This window comes from Metarhizium brunneum, chromosome 5 (assembly GCF_013426205.1).
Source record: "Metarhizium brunneum chromosome 5, complete sequence".
NCBI classification, from domain to species: domain Eukaryota; kingdom Fungi; phylum Ascomycota; class Sordariomycetes; order Hypocreales; family Clavicipitaceae; genus Metarhizium; species Metarhizium brunneum.
Genome location: NC_089426.1, coordinates 376084 through 393266, shown reverse-complemented (window position 1 = coordinate 393266; position 17183 = coordinate 376084). Strand labels below are relative to the sequence as shown.

The window sequence follows — 17183 nt, the reverse complement described above, 5'->3', positions numbered from 1 at the left end:
CGAAGCTGAAGCCTGTCAATGTAAACGTCACAAGATCAGTCTTCCGTAGTCGTCAGCATCTCCATTGCGAAGATGCTGCGGAGGTTTGTCGGGTTGTCAGTCAAGGCAGGCGCGGCTGCCTCTGCAATTGCCGAGACTCCATCCAAGTGTCCCAAGGAGGAAAGAGCCCCTCTATTGATGATGCCTAGGCGAGAAGGCAAGCGACCACGGGGCAACTGTTGGCATCATCATCTTTCATTTTGCACTGGTCACTCTTTTCATTTGTCATTTTTCAGTCTCCAGCCATCCACGATATCGCTTTTCTCCTGTCCGAATGTCAGATGCTAGCACTGTCGGTGCCACGTTCTGTCCCGCCATCGTCCCATTCTACCGGGGTAGCAATTGAACCAACGCGCGACGTCATCGTTGGGAAATGACCTCGTGCTGAGCTAACTCTAGCAACTTGGTGCAACATTGCATGGCCAACTTCCGCAACCCGTCGGGTTTTCCATGTCCTGCAGAAGCTTAGAAGCCTATTTACTTTGCCCTCGGCCCGTGCTATCAGCCCGTGACCATGGTCCATGGACTGTTCTCCTCGGACCACCAAAGCTCAGCGTTGGCCCGAAACCCTTTGATGTACGGGCAAGCCGGGCTTGGCGTGGCGCACAACAGCGTGGTGGCACAATACTTCAAGCTAACGGTCGATAGGAGTTAGATGCAATTGGCGATGTAAACACCATTTTGGCTTACATGGCACGAACCGTTATATGTACTCGGCTGCGTACAGCAATCGCCAGACGCTTGTGCGAAATAAACAAGAGACTGGTGGGACATCACCTCTCGGCTCTAATCAGAAGCCTCTGAGACTCATGATGCCAATCAAACACCGCAAGGCTGGCCTAACCGAGACGCCAACTCGCTCTCGTATCATGGGAACATCTCTCGCCATACGCTACGTGAGAGTTTTCCTGTGCGGCCGCAGGGAAATATGTGTATTATTTTCGACGAAATACAGTGCTAAATCTCACAGTCAGACCACGTCCTCGACGCTATTGATTGCATCTCCATCATAGTCCATGGCAGGTGGATGATGGGCGCGAATTGCGAATGACCGTGCCCGCGCCGCCCACGCCCCGGCCTCTCCGCTTCGTCAACACTCAAGCCTCGGGAGCTCAGACAATCTCTCACGCCGCTCATATTTTTCAAAATTGCAAAACTCACTTTGAGCTTGGCCCCTTCGGCTTCACATAGGATTGAATTGGTTTGCTTGGCTCTCGCCCCAACACACGTGCTGCGAGGCGTCTCCTGTCATGACCTGGACGGCAGCCAGCATAGCTCAGCCCCGATAGCCAGCCCTAGAGTCGCATTCATCTACCGTATACTCAGCTTCTATTACAATACAAGTTCCATTTTCTGCCAGTTGCAACCCTCTTCTCGGTGCTGACCCGTGGCGCTGGTCACACTGGCGGGACATTTCTAGGCGTTTGGATGCGCAACTAACTGTCCTTGGCCAGCCTACAGGATGGGACTAGCATGCAAGGCGAGTTGGGGGATCTCATGTGCCAGACGCGGCCAGGTTGGCAGGGTTGGCCCCAAGCGCCCTTCCGGCAGCACCCACTGGTTCTCGCGGTCGCTGCCCCTGGTGGCTGGGTTTTCGTGGCGATGCTTCCCGAGCACCCATCTCTGAGAAGATGCAAGCCGACTGGGGTGGCGGTTCGCGCTGTTCCCGTCCGGGACTACTGCGGGCTGCTGGCGCTCATGCTGCTCATTCTTGTGGTAAAGTTGCTGTTGCTGGTAAGCTGGGTATCCAACCAGTCGATCCCCACTCATGCTCGTCAGGCACCAGAAGGAAAGTTGGAGGCCAAGGCATGGGCTATGGGTTGTGTGTTCCAGGGGCATGGGCCATCCCAGACTGGGGGATCCATGACGCTTTTGAACTTGCCAACCAAGGTTTCGCATGGACCCGACTCAGAGAAAGTCCCATGCCGCTCCAGATGCCAAAATTGCCCGCCTTTTTGCCCTTTTGCGAGGACGAAGTAGGTACCGAGTATCACGGCGTCTGTAGGCACAAAACGGGGTACTCGGTACTCGGCATCCGGTACTCGGCGCTACCACGTCCGTCGACATGATTTGTACAATATTTGTACAGACGACATTGCGGGAGGACCGGGGATCCATGATCCATGCTCACCATCGCGGATGGGCCGCAACCAAACCGTGATAACCGCTCCACTTGTCCAGGCACAGTTCGGACTCAGCACGGCCAAAGACTCCTCAATTGAGAGGTCTGCTCAGTGCCTTTTGTCCCTATTTGGAGCTTCTCATCAGCCCATCTCGTCTGGCTAGCAAGTGCCATTGTGCGCCAGCACTTCCAGACTTCCCTCATCAATCTCTTTGTCGGCTTGCTGGCCCCCACACACCCCTGCGGCCTGTTGTTTCCATGGCCTGTCTGTTGTCCCACACCAACCCCCGTTTGTTGCTGATGGTTGTGACCTGGCCTGGTGTGCTGGTGTTGGGGGGTGCCTGGCTCCATGGTCCTCTTGGTCCTGCAGCAAAGCAGCGCACACCAAACGCTGGGGCCCTTTCCTCCATCCTTGGGCAATTTCCCCCATTGCACGTCTGTTAGTCCTCGTGGCCCTTCTAAAAAATCCTAGTCCCAGGTCTGCGTCATGTCTGTTGCTCTCGCTGGAAGCGATGAGAAGTGTTGCTGCTGCTGCTGCTTGTCCCTGCCGGTGACCATTGGATGGAATACGCAGTCCATGTACGGAGGACGGAGTATTCCGTGCGTATGTACTCCGTATGTGCAAGAAAACGTCTCGTTTTGCAGGGCGACGCTTTCGCTGGAAACAACCAGACCTATGTATTGTAAGAAAGCTACTTAAGTACTTTAAACAAGGCTGGGAAGGAGGCCGTGGACTACGGAGTACTCTTCATATTCACCCAGGGCCGACGTCAACTCGATCCGTATTCTGTTGCGCCCTCCCGCCCTAGTTGTAATTGCACAGATAGCATACAAGACTTCAGCAAACTCATTATCTGCATCTGTGTTTCTTTTGCTAGTTCATCTGGCTCTGGTCATCCTCGCTGGCGACCTGGTCCAGGGATTGTTCAGTCAGATTTATCAATGCGCAGCAGCCGCAGGACAAGTCAACTAGTGCTACCCCCTTTTGCACCCCCCCTACTAATAATAATACATGCTAATTCGCGCGGGGACTCCCCTTCAGGAACTTGTCAGAGTACTTGATAACAGGGTATCTGGCACGGAGGTGTTGCTCGACAAGAATCCCGGGTCTTTTTTTATACTACTGTACCTCCGTACCCATACAGCTTGGACAGGATCGTCCGTTTGTACTGAGCAAGCCTCCGGCTTGGGTTTGTTTTAATCTATCCCCTCCTCCTCGCCGTTGAGCTCTGCTCTTCTACTCTGACCAGACACACCACTGCGACCAACGACAAATTGCGCCGTCTGATTCCATTCGAGACTATCCTTCAACGCTCGTCGTTGTCGTAGAGGTGCTCCGTCACCTTCACCCATCATCGTCCATTACCCTCGATGTGAGACTACACCATGGACCAGAGTCAGAATCACCAGCTCCAGCAGCCGCTGTCGCTACAGTCCACGGCCTCGTCGCCGTCGGCCGATGCTTCACCGCAGGACGTGCTTGCTGAGGCTCGCAAGAACCTCCAGGTCTTGATCGATTCTGGTTTCTCCAAGGACATGCTCCATCAATGGGTTGACGATAGCCTGTCGCTACAGCACTCTGGTTTACAAACTGCAACACTCGCTTCAACTCTATCGTTACCAACGACTACGACAACATCACCAACGTCACTCGCTCCTCAGCGTGATCCCCCCCCGCCTCCTCCTCCTCAATGTCCTCCGCCACCACCTCCGTCTACCGTTCCCTCCAGCCGAGCACCAGCGCCCCCTATGATACCGTCCTCGACGCCGTCGAGCATTGCCTCTGGCGACATCAAAACGGAATCCTTGGCCGACGACATGTCGCGAAACTGGTCTTCAGCTCCTACTCTCGGTTCGAATTCCAACACCATGATGACCAACATGGACCGGTCGGCCGGTTCTCAATTGGCCAACATTGAACCTCACCTCTTCTTCGCCGCCCCTTCTCCAGCATTTTCTCACAGGCCCAGGATCTCCATTTCTTCCGTCAGCTCCGGCTCCTCAGGGCATGCATCCATTTGGTCAACAAACTCGGCTCACTCAGCATTGTCATGGCAATCCGGTGCATCTGCGCGATCTGGTTTTCCGCATGTCGGCGTGGGAATGATGCATGGCAGCTCTGTTTCGTCTCTCAACGGCGGAGGTGCAAGCAGCAGCAGCAGCAGCAACAATGCCGCCAACAAGCAAAACATTTACTGGTGTACATCTTGTGAGACCAGTTTTAAGCGAAAGTATGACTGGAAGAGACACGAAGACGAATTCCACGAACGCTGGAGAAAATACCCCTGCCCGGAACCAGGCTGCAACAGAAGCTTCTGGGGATCCAACTCGTTCAACCAACATCATAAGCAGTGCCATGGATGCAAGACTTGCCCTCACGCTGAAAAAGTAGTCAAGTTTCTTCGCAAACGAAAGTACTGGGCATGTGGCTTTTGTTCTGCCTTGCATCCTGCACGGGAACGACACGTCGAACACGTTGCCCGCCACTTCGAATCCGGACTCTCCAAGGGTGACTGGATGCACTCACGGGTCATCTATGGCCTTTTGCATCAGCCGCTAATCCGGGAAGCATGGGATACCATTGTTGAGGGGAAACGATCCGACTATGGTGGTAGGCGGCCACAATTCAGCTGGCACCCAAGCAAGACGGGTCGAGCCCAGGGCTTTTTGGAGAAGGAGAGTCCCGGACAGCTTCAGGATCTCCTAGAGTTCTTTTCCGGCGACGAAAGCGAGGCCAACTGGGTCGTTGGCATCGCCTATGAATTGGCGGATATTGTCATGGGCACGCCTCCTACACCCACTCCTCCGCCACCGCAGTTTGCCAGCGGCGCTGCCTCAATGGGACCTCCTCAGCATCCTCCTCCCTTCGTTCCTCTTCCCTCACAGGCCCATCAACAGGCAGCCTTGCTCACACCGACGAGCCCCAATAACCAGAGTCCCTTTGCTGCACCATTCCAGCAAGGTCCTGTTTTCCTGCCCTCGCAGCCGTTTGGGGCGGCGGCCAGCCGCCCTTCTCCCGACTCCTCCAACCAATCTTCGATGACTGCATCGCAGTCTCCTCTAGGGCCTGGCGGCTCACCAATGGAGGGACATGTTCGTGATATGCGGCAGTCGACTTCAAACTCGGGCCACTCCATTGGGGATTCCATGATGGATTACGAATACTCCACAGGGGGAAGTTCATATGATAGCTGGCCACCCAGTTTCGCGAGCCCCGTAGCGGGCAGCCCGGCATCGCAACAGCATGCCGGCCCTGCCCCCCCTGATTGGAATGTAATGCAATACTTCAGTAATGACACGCAAACGGCGTCTGCGGGAAGCAACAGCAACTGCTGAGAGGCAAAAATAACGCGAGGCGGATCAACCTCAGCAATTGACGGTCTTACGCCGCGCCGACTCTCCTTCATGTCTTGACCACATGGTTCATAACAAGCATTCTTTTTGTTCATATTTTGATTTGACTGCTGCCTCAAATTACAGCTACGGCACGCCGATACGGCTCTACCAGCAACGTCTATGCTTTACGTATGTCGAGCCAACCAAGTGCCTATTTCATATACTACAGCTGTGCTTGCGTTCCGTTCCGATTTGGGGGGACTTAATGATAATACCCTTGCGATTTTGCAGTGTGGCGCGAAGTGGTGACTAGTCGCATCTCCGTCAAGCCAGCTGCCGCAACCAGGCTTCCTTTACTGTTTATATGTGGAAACCCGGTTGAACCCACAAGAGAAAGGGGGACTTTTCTTTTTTTTTTTTTCGATTTCTTTCTTCTTCTTTTTTTCATTTTTCATTTGGCAGAGCAGTTTGCAATAATTGCGTCCCTCCTTTCGCTCTTCTGCTCAACTTGTCATGGACGTTTGTTCTCGTCCGTCTTTTTCTTTGTTCTGATTGTTTTCGGATCCGTGGTCTACGGCGTTGGGGTATAACTTTGAGGGCCCCTAGGAAGCGTTGGGAAGGGCTGGAAGGGCTGGCTCGGATGAGACGAAAGTGTGATTTGGGATGGAGAGGTGTGTTTTGGCAGTTTGTTCACAAGTGAGCATGCAAGACACCTGACTGTACCAAAAACTTGTACATGGGCGGCAGTATGGGCGGTAATAAAAACTCCGTGTAGGATATGAGTAGGGAATATGAATGTTTCAGAAGACGTGCGCTGTTGTATGTATGATGGTGATTCTTGGCACGAATGATGGATGGAAGGGATTCCTTTGTTTCAAGTCAAAAAAGCAACAGGCCAGGGCTGCAGGGCCTGATAGCGCGGCACGTGGAGTTGACGTGCAGACTGCACCTTGTTGTTGAGAGTTGAGACACGGAACCAGAACCGGAACCCCACACACAGTTGAGTCGAGGTTTCGGATCGACTTGAGACAATGGCGAACTGATCCACAACCAACGCAACGAACACTTGGACCATGCTGACGAGTATGACTATTCCAGACTTGCACAGAGCTCACGGGCATAGTATGCTGTTAGTAACTGATAAGTATTGATACCATGTCCATCTGAAGACATGTGGTCTCACATACAAGTCCGTCTGGGCGGAACCTACAAGGCAACTACTGACTTGTATAATACTACGGGCCGTCAAGACAAGTAATAACTACGGGCTTATTTGAGGAGCAGGGCGTGACGATGAGCTTTTCTTCTTGTTTAGTGAGCAGAGATCCGTCTAAGCTATCCATACAAATCTTTCCCCGAATACGACGGATAGGCGCTCTACACAGCATCCCATAACCGAAGACGACATTTAGCCTCGGCCGCTGTGCTTCTTCTTCTTCTTCTTTCCTCTCTTCTTCTTCTTGTCAGATTTGCCCGCCTGCTCCGGGTCCTGGCTCTCTTCTTCCAGCAAGCCCTGCGCCCACTCCGACCACTTGACGTCGGTCAACTGCTCATTCTCGGCGACCGCAGCCCACCGCGAGTGGTGAATGTACTCGTACACTTCGCCCGGCGCAAAGGGACCCTGGGCCAACGCCTGCTCCTGCGCCAGCTCGTCCTGGCGCTGGCCATACTGGTGCGCGAGCTGATCCCCCCGTCTGCGCAGCTCGTTGTTGTACCGCTGCCGAAACCCCCGCGGCATCATCTGGAACACGACGCCGTGCCTAACACTGTCCATCCGCCTGAGACTCCGATGTTGGGCCGCCAGGCTCTCCAAAATAACATCATGGCCCGCGGGCCCTCCGCTCACCCCCGCGTGCTGCGGCCGACCATGAGGCGAAGAGCCGTGCCGGGACGAGCTCGTCGCGTGTGTATGTGCATCCGGCATCGTCAAAGTATGGCCTGAAGCGTCGGGTGACTATATATCTCCCTCCGGTACCGGGTTCCTTGGGCCGTTTGAATCCACCCAAGCTCGTGTGCTCGGAATATCTTTGAGAAAAGAGCCAAAAAAAAAAAAAAAGAAGAGTCCACGCGGGACTCTTTATACCCCCTTTTTGTCGTATGGGGGTATTATTCGTGAAGAAGCGATTTACACGATCCTCGACATCTTTCCCAAAAGGAAAGAAACATCGTGACTAACATGCATGTAGCCGGCGAGCGTGAACAGCGACTAACACGGACCATCGTGGCCAAGGTGATACAACGAAGCGGTGACACTACCTTGGCACAATGACGTCTTGAGAGTCAAGCGCCGCTCTGCAGCAGACTGTGCGGCGTGAAGACACACACGCACACGCGCACAAATTTAATAAAAAGGCCCAAATTCCCGGCTGGGCATTCGCGCAGTGAGCCCGAAGAGCTGTTGCCTCGGCGTGACGACGATTCACCACCCCGTGCGTGCGAAAAAGGGGGGACGGGCTGGATATCACCCCCTATTCACGTACCGTGTCTTACTCATCTGGCTTCATGTGCTCCCCCGCGTGCGAATTGCACCCGTTGCTGTGCAGCTGCGTTGCATGCCGGCACTGGTGCTATCTGGTCGTTTCCTCCCCCTCTTTCTGCTGGTGGTGTGCTTGTCTCTGCTGCCTGTAGGCAGGAGCGTGCCCGTGTCTGCGTCTTGCGTTCCGGCGGTGCGCTTTTCTGATTGCTCTTTACGGGGAGGGACTGCCGCTCCGGCTATTCAGATGGTGTGGCAGGCGGGCTTTGCGGGATTGGAGACGCTCGTGGTTGGTGGTTGGGAGTTGGTGGTTGGGAGTTGGGCCGTCACGTCGATTTGCTACTTGCCCTTTTGGGGATTTTGCATACCGTTCCTTTTTTTTTTTTGCCGTTGGTGGTGTGGGAGTCCGGGCGTCGAGGGTGCCGTTTTTATTTACATTTGGCTCTTTTGCATGTGGGAGAGGATGTGTGGCGGGTTTGGAGTGTATTGGTTTCTGGATAAATGACACATGCATCCCCCGTTATCAACGGCGTCTCTTTGGGGTGTATTCCAAATTCAAGATGTGCATATCCTCCTTTCAACCACAATTTTTGCCGTGGATTCTACATGAAACGCACGTGTATCTTCTTATACACTGCTGCGTAGCCCGAATACAGGGCACACATGTCCTCTTGTAGATTGCGTCTCTTTGCCGTAGATTCCGAATCAAACACACAAATAGCCCTCCTATAAACGGCAAGTCTCTGCCCAAACCACAACTCGCGATGGAGCATATTGCGAAAGGGTCGCACAATGCCCTGACATGCCCATCTCCATTGTCCGTATCGGCTCCTCCCTTATCGTTGTCCTTCTCGCGCCATGCGCCTCGCTATACGAGTCCTCGTCATCGGGTTCCCCGTCATGCTTAGACTTGGGCCGCTCATTGTGTGGCTCTAGTTCTCAAGCACCCCCTGCTTCTTCAGCGGCTTGCTCAGGGGCTTGTTCTGCGGCTTGTTCTGCGGCTTGTCCAGCGGCTTGCTCAGGGCCCCGTTGAGCGGCTTGTTGAGCGGTGCGTGCTTGCCGGAAAGCTTCGAGTTCGGCCCGGTCCCGTGATTCCTGTTCGTTTTGTTCCTCGAAGCAGCGGTACAGGTTGTTGTACGCTCTGGCGCGTTTGTTGCAGGTGTCCACAACTCTCTTTTGGAATGCTTGAGGATATAGGAAGAAACTCGGCTTTAACCTTTGTTTATCCAGTTTTTTATACTTTTCCCACATGTCGTTCAAGACATATTTTTGCTCAGGATTAAACTTCTTACGAGGCCCCCTAGAGGACGTTGGGCTCCCGGAGGAATTTGGCCTCCCAGCACTACCTGCGCATTCGGACGCGGGGGGTCTGTTGACAATTTCAGGCATTTTTCGCGTATTGAAGGTTCGATACGTCGATATTGGGGGGTTTGCTGTGCTTGGCAATGGGTCATGATATGCGCTATCAGGGGCGGCGTGACCGTCTTCATATATACTGAAATTGACATCGTGTTAACAGCAATATCTGTGACGTCTTTCCAGTTGACTCTTGAGTTTTCAGCCTGGGGTAGCTGTGTCGTCTTCGTGAAAAAAGGGCGAGACTGCGCCTTCTTTGTATCTGGTAGTTGTGCACTCGGCTGAAGTAGACGAACTGGCGCCCATGTTGACCAAATGCGTCCTTTATTCATGAAGACTGCGGTGCAGTACATTGTGCTTGAATACTGTGAGCAGTTGGAAAGCATATAAAGGCAGCCATGAAGCTGCCAGCCACGGCAGGCTTCGCTTTTCTCTCATCCAAGAACTCTCCATGGTCATGAATCTGACCCCTAACATACGCTTGATTGTTCGAGCTGAATGACGGTGGTAGGCCGAGTGCTTTCCGGAAGAACCGTCCACAGACGCAAACAAATGCTATCAAGTCACTCAATCACTGCCCACCTCTCTTCTGCCATCCACGCGGTGAGGGATTCCATTGTCCAACACGTCAACAGTTTCGATGGAAGAATAGAACTTCAACACATGGTCCTTCAGGTCGGATGTAGCCATGTTGATTAATTAGCCGTCGATCCTGGATTCATTCAAGCAGCCACAGCTCTGAATAGGCGTCACAAGAAATGTAATTGATGGGAAAGAAAGGCCCCGTGAACCCGAAGCAAGCATTGATTGTTCTGATGATTCAATGTTGAGCAATGAAGCATCCAAGGTTCCGAACCGTGAACAGTGGGGTATTTTACCAGTTTTTTGCCCATTGATTGGCTCCTGCTCTACTGGCCACGAGCCTTTGGCCAGATGAGGTACCACACTATCATGCACCATGCTATAATAGATGTTGGTGTATTAAGCGTATACTTGAATACTTTGTTTGCTCAATGTACCTTCCTTACACTGGTTGCCATGCAATGGAGGAAATTGACAGACTAATCACTACAGGCTGCCATTCATTTCCAAGTTCAACTCAGCCCAATTGAGGAGAGCTTCAACGAGTAGAGTATAACTTCATGGGTTAGATATGCGATGCAAGCAAGTATTCAGAGAGAGCTTGGGTGAATTTGCGCGGATGCTGGATGAAAGGCGGCAATAGCCACCGAGCTCTTTCCGTGTTTCGACTCTACGAACCTAGAACAACACTCTCCGCTTCAAAGGCTTCCCAAGCCACCGACGCTGCATAGCAGCACCCCCAGCAGCATCCCGGAAGCATCCACGCAGCAGCCATGGATGAGGAGGACAGGTTCTCGGCCAGCTCTCCCGAGTCGGAGCGTCCCAACGAGCCGGACGAAGTCATGGAGGATGCCGAGGACGGGGACGACGCCGCAGAACAGGACGACGACAATAATGATGACGACGATGAGAATAACGACGACGACAACGAGAACCACGATGGCGGCGACGATGAAGGGGACGACGCCGCCGCTACCCAAAACGCGACTGCGACTACGAATGCGACTGCTGGTGGCGGCGCCAATGCCAACAGCAATGCCAATGCCAATGCCAATGCCCATGGCGATCCCGACGGCCATGGAGATGGGCAATCGGCTGTCAAATCCAGCAAATCTGCTACACCGACGCCTTCCGCCGCCCGCTTACGCCTGCGTCCATCTCTGCGACCCGAAGCAATCACGGCGCGACTCTACGACATCGTCCCGACAATGGCCGCGCCCCAGTCGACGAGCATCAATGCCATGGCCATCACCCCGGACCTGCGCTACTGGATAACAGGAGGCTCGGACGGCTACATTCGAAAATATGACGGACCCGGCACCATCAACGGCAAGCTGGCCTTGACCGTCGCCCAGAAGCACCCCTTCGTTGACAGCGTCACCAAGGCCGGCATCCTAATGTCGTACTGGGAAAACGAGGAGCCAGCCGCCCCAGGGAGAGGAGACCAAGACCACAATCTGTCGCCCGTCTACTCATTGGCTGTTCATTCGCGAGCCCTCTGGCTCCTCTCCGGCCTCGAATCGGGCGGCATCAACCTACAGAGTGTCCGTCACGACGAGGGCAAAAAGATTGCGTGCTTGCAAAAACACACCAACGCTGTCAGCTCGCTGATGCTGGCGCCCGACGAAAAGAGCGTGCTGAGCGGCGGTTGGGACAAGAACATCTTTGACTGGGACTTGAACACTGGCCAGACCATCCGCAGCTTCGGTGGATCAGGCGGCCAGATCTCCTCCATCGAGCTGCGCCCTGCGAGCGGTGACCCCGTCCCCGTGGAAGCAGACGAGCCCATTCCATCAACTACCATATCGACGAATAATGGCGCTCCGCTTGTCAACGGTGTCCTCAAGGACGAATCTGGTGCGCGTGATACCGGAGCCGCCGACAAATTTGGCGCCGCCGGTCGAGACGCCGCCGTCTCGCCTGGTAACGAGAGTCTATTTGGCGGAAGTGACGCGGGGAGTTTATTCGGAGAGACTGCGGGCGAGCAGCCCTTTGGCAACGACGATGATTCCTTTGGTGCCAGCATGGACATGATGCCCGGCCACGAGGGGGGTATGGACCACTCTGCCGACTTTGCCATGACTGACTTGAGCACCACCACCAAGGAACCAGAAACCAAGACGGAGGAGAGCGCGCCGACTACACAATCACAGACACAGACACAGACACTGAATCCTCAACCTCTGTCGCAAGACGCCATGATGCAGGTAGATAGTGACAAGCCGTCGGCCGTGGTCCCTGTCAAGCCGGAAGAAGCGGCAGCCGCGCAACAGTCCAGTGAATCACAGCCTCCCAAAACGGAAGACGAGTCAAGAGAAATGGCACAACTAGCTCATGACAAAGAGTTTCTGAAAAGGTCACAATCACCCATCCCAGCAGCTGCCCAGCCAGTCTCCCAGCAGCAGCAGTTTGACCAGTCACAAGTGTCGCCAACCACCTTTCTCTCGTCCACGATTGACGGCACAATTTGCATTTGGGACCGCCGAGCGCCCAACGCCGTGGCCAGAATCGGTATGAGGCAGGGTGTTCCGCCTTGGTGCATGAGCGCGTGCTGGAGCCCCGACGGCAACATGATTTACGCAGGGAGGAGAAACGGCACAGTAGAAGAGTTTGACGTGAGAAAGGCAAAGAGAGGCTGGGAGCCTGAGAGGGCACTCAAGTTCCCGACTGGAAGCGGTGCAGTCAGCGCTGTGCGATCCATGCCTAACGGGCGCCATCTTGTTTGGTAAGTGTGTTTTCCGGAGCCATCATTATCACGCTCGTTTTTTTTTTCCTTCATGGAAACTCCAGAGTCACTGGCTAACCCCCCCGGTCTCGCCAGCGCATCGCATGACATCCTCCGGCTGTATGACCTCCAGGACACCCGGGCCTTGAAACACTCGACTGTCCCGTTCCTCATCATCCCCGGGCCCCCGCGTGCCGGCGTCATTTCAAGCTTGTACATTGACCCGACAAGCAGGTTCATGCTGAGTGCGGCAGGGACACGAGGCTGGGACGGCACAAGCACAGAAGTTCTAATCGGGTATGAGATTAATGTGGTTAATGATTAGTCTTGGTACAGTGCCGCGTTTGGCACCACCTGCCGCGCCACGCCACGCCAATATGCCTATAGTAATGTTAAAAATCGAACCATAGTCCCCTTGTAATTAGGGAGACGGCTAATTCAATTTTATTTTTATATTCCTTTATGCAGGATCCGTGCTCGGCATCCATCAGCAACTCATGATCCAACCGTCCGTGACCCCGTAGCGAAACCAGCCAATGCAACCATCCATCTCAGCCAGTAGTCTGGAGTTTGCTCGTCAGCCATCCTTAATACAGGTGCTTTTGTGTAGACTCAAAAAAAGGGAAAGTGTAGCGCGCCCAAGTTTTCGGGCGCTGCAACAAAGGAAATTCTCCTCCCTCCTGCAGTCTAATGAATTAAAAATAGCTACATAAACGCATTCACGCCGCTAATCTGACGGCTTTTTCTCGTTTTCATTAGCCAGCGGTACACGTGGGCAGATCAAGGCCGATATTACCCAAAACGGTAATTTTCCGGCCGACTCACCGCCGGACCGAACGGCCGAACGGCCGGGACTAGCGTTTCTTCCGCCCTCATAAATACTCCTCATACACAATTGTTAGAGAGAAAATGTAACAATGTACAATTCATCGTGGTTATTTTTTTTAGTCATGATGTATGTTTTACTATGATGCTGGTCCGATGACGATTTACGTTCCGACCTACGACTGGATTTACGAAAACACGTGGACCTGAAATGCTAGGAAAGGTGACCACTTGAAGCGTACTTGAATCAACTTTTTCAAAACATCAAAAACATCCAGTCTAACCGTCCTAGTGCAGTTGTTCTGCATCATTTGTCCTCTCTCGCTTCGTCATCTGAAAACTCCATGAGCCATTCCTCCTCCGCTTCTTCTGTAGCTGGTTGCAGCGGCGTGACATCCCACGCCAGCTGCTGCGAGATGGGGACTGTTTCCGAATCCTCGAATGACAGCAGCTCAATATCGGAAGCCAAGGACTCTGTTGTGTCTACTGGCCTTTCTGGCGGCAGGCTTGGAAGATTGGGGGTCCAAAATGTTAGTCTTACTTGGGGGCTTGGTGCGTCTTGGCTCTGGCTGCTTTCGGCAGCTCTGCTCTCTGGGGCCTGGATCTTTGGAGGGCTTTCGACATTGCGAGCCCCAGAGCTTTCAGGTCGGCCCCCCTTCTCCGAGCCACTGGAATAACTTCCTTTTTGGCGTTCCTTTCTTGGCATTTTATGCCGTGCATTTCGTAGTATTGGTTTAAATTGATCTGGATGGTCAACTTGAACCACGTTGTCTGTGTCTGGGTCGGGACATAGGGGCAATGACCGCCCTTGGTTCTCCCCAATCTGTCGTATAACCTTGGACCAAGTCCGACGAGGATGCCTCAGAAGAACTTCTTGATGCCCAAAGATGTACATTCCGACTCTTGCACGGCTTAATCCGACAATGGCACGGTTCTCTTGTGACAAGAAACCAGCCTTTCCGTTGGGTCCGCGGACTAGAGAGAGCAAGATGATGTCATTCTCCTCTCCTTGAAAACCATCTACAGTTCGTACCGACCACTCTATTTCCAATGATGCGAGTTTTTGACTGGCAGCCAGTTGCTTGTTGAGCAAGTCAACCTGGCCTCTGTAGTACGTGAGCATGGTGATGCGCTCTGGTGGGATATTTCCCAGAGTAACCAGATATTGAACAAATAGTACAATCATCTGAGCCTCTCTAAAGTTCTGCAACGAGGTGCCATTACAAATCCCTGGTTCTTCTGGCCAGTCATGTTGGAACCACCATAGTGGCTTACTGACACCAGAGACTTGGAGTGGCAGTTTCGATATGGTTGGCGTGTGGTCGACTAATTTTGGATAAAATAGTTGCACAATTTCTCGCAGGCATGGTATCATGCGGCGTTGTTGAAGAAGGGTCTTGTGTGGGATTCCAAGTTTAATGAGTCGTTCAAACATGGAGATATTAAGGCGGTAGGGGTCACTAGCTAGCTCTACCATGTCGACGTGTGGCTGTAGCTGCTGGTGATCGCCGAGGAGAATAAGATGCTCTATAGAGGGCAAGAGACCTGCAATTGTGTCGCCTTCGCGGACTTCTGCTGCTTCTTCCATGAGTAAGATTTGAGGTCTAAGGCTAGAAATGAGCTGTCGGTATTTCATCAACCCTGTGACCGTACATCCAACCACATCGATTTCGTCCGCCTGTATATAGGCGAGATCGTTGGCAACCTTGGTGCTCTGAATTGACGCTCGCGCCCCATTATAGGACTGAATAAGATCTGCCATTGAGGGGTGTTTTTTAGCATGAAGCCTTTCTCTTAAGTAATTGTAGACGACTTGTCGATCCTCGGGTCTGATGTTGTATAGATTGCGTGTCGTGTCCAGTAGATGAATGGCGCGATCTTGGGAGACAGAGCTGGCCGACCGATCTGATGATGTTGGTAAAGGTACGAAAAACACTCTCGATCCTTGCCAACGAGCCTGCTGTTTGGCCTTGTCATCCCGGCTTGTGCCGCTGTCTTCAAGTTTAGGTTGAGGCTTGCCAAGCCAATCCGCCAAGTCGCCTTTACCATCTTCATTCGACTCCCAATCGTCATTAGTGATTGAATAGTATTGATCCTCCGAGATCAGATTATAGTCAAAAAGTTCTTTGGCGTTTTCTATGTCATCGCTTGGTATAACAGCCTTGCGGAATGCAGCCATAGCCCGCCCAGCAAACGACCATAGCTTTCCTGCTGGCTGTGCTCGGTAGCTGACAGGTACGTGTGTCCTCCGCAACTTGGGTATCGTGAGCTTTGCAATAGCCTCATTAATACTGCGCCCACCGAGACGAACAACTTTCCCAGCCCCCGGGGTCTCCACGTATATCTGGAGTAGCTGATCCAAGGCGTGGTTCGTTTGAGCAGACACAATAACCGGTATTTTAGGTCCAGGGTTAATACGCGCCTCGCGGCACTGCCGCTGCGTTTCGACTAAGCTCTGCAGGATGACATTGGATGTAAAAGTTTTGCCGGTTCCTGGAGGTCCTTGGATAATAGAAACCTCCCGTGTTGTGGCCTCCGTGAAGGCATCATGCTGCGACTTGTCAAGACTTCTCGCTGTTTTTGGAACGGCTGGGTTTCCGTTTGGGGTTTCTTTGAGGTAGGGAGCATTCGGAACAGAATGAGGACGTGGTGAGAATAGGTACTGGTCCAAGAGACAACTGGGATGGTGTCAAACAACGCGACAATGCGCAGAAATTCTGATGAGAGATTACCTGGTCCTAGACATGTCTTGCAATCGCACCATTGTGTGCCTAAGAGACTCAAAATATGCATTCGTTGGCTCGAGCATTGCTAGATTAAGCATCGGATCTAACACGACGTAATCTTGTTTCCCCCAACAGATATCAATGCTTGGTGGGACATCACGCAATCCCTCGTTTTCTAGAACAGTGGCAACATAGCATGTAGTCTCGAAGCAGTCGCTAGACAGCACAAGCAAGGTCCCCGGGCAGAATAGTTCAAGTTCGTCAGGAGAGACGTCGTCGTCGTCATCCTCATCTCGGACTGGAGCATTCGGTATGATGAGTCGTTGGCCAGCTGTACTTGCTCCAAGGGCAAAGCCGGCAACACGAACCTAATCGAAATTTTATTAGTGACTTTCATGGTTCATGGGGGATCGCGACTTACTTCAGGGTAAACGTTGACTCTCTCCAACTTATTGGCTGCACTGCCCTCTTGCTCGTTCGGGCTTGATTGATGCCTGCGAGCCCTCCGCAGTGTTTGTATGGCCCGTCTTAAGGTCTCGGTGGCTTCATATCTGTATAACCGATACTGAGTCTCAAGAAACTGGTCTCGCAACTGGGGTCGGGCTTCAAAGTCGTTCAATGGGAGCCTAGGAGGCTCATTGCTCATAAATTCTTCTGCATCGGGGACCTCGGGCATCTGCCGCCAGTCGCGTGGAGGCTGAATAGCTGCATTTGTGCGGGAAAAGAAGTCGGAAACAGAGGATTCCATGGTAGAATATGATGGGAAGGAAATGACTGCAAGAAAAGGAAGAAGGGGACAAGAGAAAATGGACGTGGGCGCGTCCGTGTTAAAAACCCATAATGCTTGCCTTGCCAGCTGCCAGCTCAGCGTTTGCCTTGCCGGCCGGCGGCAGCTGATAGCAAACAGGTCCATGAAGACAAATGTAGCCCAAGATCGAACTATTAAACGAGAGGCCCTGCGTCTAGTTGTAGAGAGCTTGTATAGTCTTTAATTAATTT

General features: G+C 52.9%; 6 protein-coding genes across 6 annotated transcripts; 2 read left to right on the top strand and 4 right to left on the bottom strand.

Moving 5' to 3' along the window:
• Positions 1 to 1494: 1494 nt before the first annotated feature.
• On the bottom strand, positions 1495 to 1809 carry G6M90_00g082000 (uncharacterized protein; the record flags this gene model as incomplete). Its single annotated transcript, XM_066131187.1, has 1 exon — positions 1495 to 1809. The coding sequence occupies one exon, from the start codon at positions 1807 to 1809 to the stop codon at positions 1495 to 1497; it is 315 nt and encodes a 104-aa protein (XP_065987280.1).
• Positions 1810 to 3547: 1738 nt separating this feature from the next.
• On the top strand, positions 3548 to 5497 carry G6M90_00g081990 (uncharacterized protein; the record flags this gene model as incomplete). Its single annotated transcript, XM_014687946.1, has 1 exon — positions 3548 to 5497. One exon carries the CDS (start codon positions 3548 to 3550, stop codon positions 5495 to 5497), a length of 1950 nt encoding a protein of 649 aa, XP_014543432.1.
• Positions 5498 to 6905: 1408 nt separating this feature from the next.
• On the bottom strand, positions 6906 to 7421 carry G6M90_00g081980 (uncharacterized protein; the record flags this gene model as incomplete). Its single annotated transcript, XM_014687945.1, has 1 exon — positions 6906 to 7421. The coding sequence occupies one exon, from the start codon at positions 7419 to 7421 to the stop codon at positions 6906 to 6908; it is 516 nt and encodes a 171-aa protein (XP_014543431.1).
• Positions 7422 to 8909: 1488 nt separating this feature from the next.
• G6M90_00g081970 (uncharacterized protein) lies at positions 8910 to 9359 on the bottom strand (the record flags this gene model as incomplete). Its single annotated transcript, XM_014687944.1, has 1 exon — positions 8910 to 9359. One exon carries the CDS (start codon positions 9357 to 9359, stop codon positions 8910 to 8912), a length of 450 nt encoding a protein of 149 aa, XP_014543430.1.
• Positions 9360 to 10681: 1322 nt separating this feature from the next.
• On the top strand, positions 10682 to 12958 carry spt8 (Transcription factor spt8; the record flags this gene model as incomplete). Its single annotated transcript, XM_014687943.1, has 2 exons — positions 10682 to 12633; positions 12730 to 12958. The coding sequence occupies 2 exons, from the start codon at positions 10682 to 10684 to the stop codon at positions 12956 to 12958; spliced, it is 2181 nt and encodes a 726-aa protein (XP_014543429.1).
• Positions 12959 to 13765: 807 nt separating this feature from the next.
• On the bottom strand, positions 13766 to 16932 carry hrr1 (Helicase required for RNAi-mediated heterochromatin assembly 1; the record flags this gene model as incomplete). Its single annotated transcript, XM_014687942.1, has 3 exons — positions 13766 to 16136; positions 16191 to 16552; positions 16606 to 16932. The coding sequence occupies 3 exons, from the start codon at positions 16930 to 16932 to the stop codon at positions 13766 to 13768; spliced, it is 3060 nt and encodes a 1019-aa protein (XP_014543428.1).
• Between the last annotated feature and the right edge of the window lie 251 nt (positions 16933 to 17183).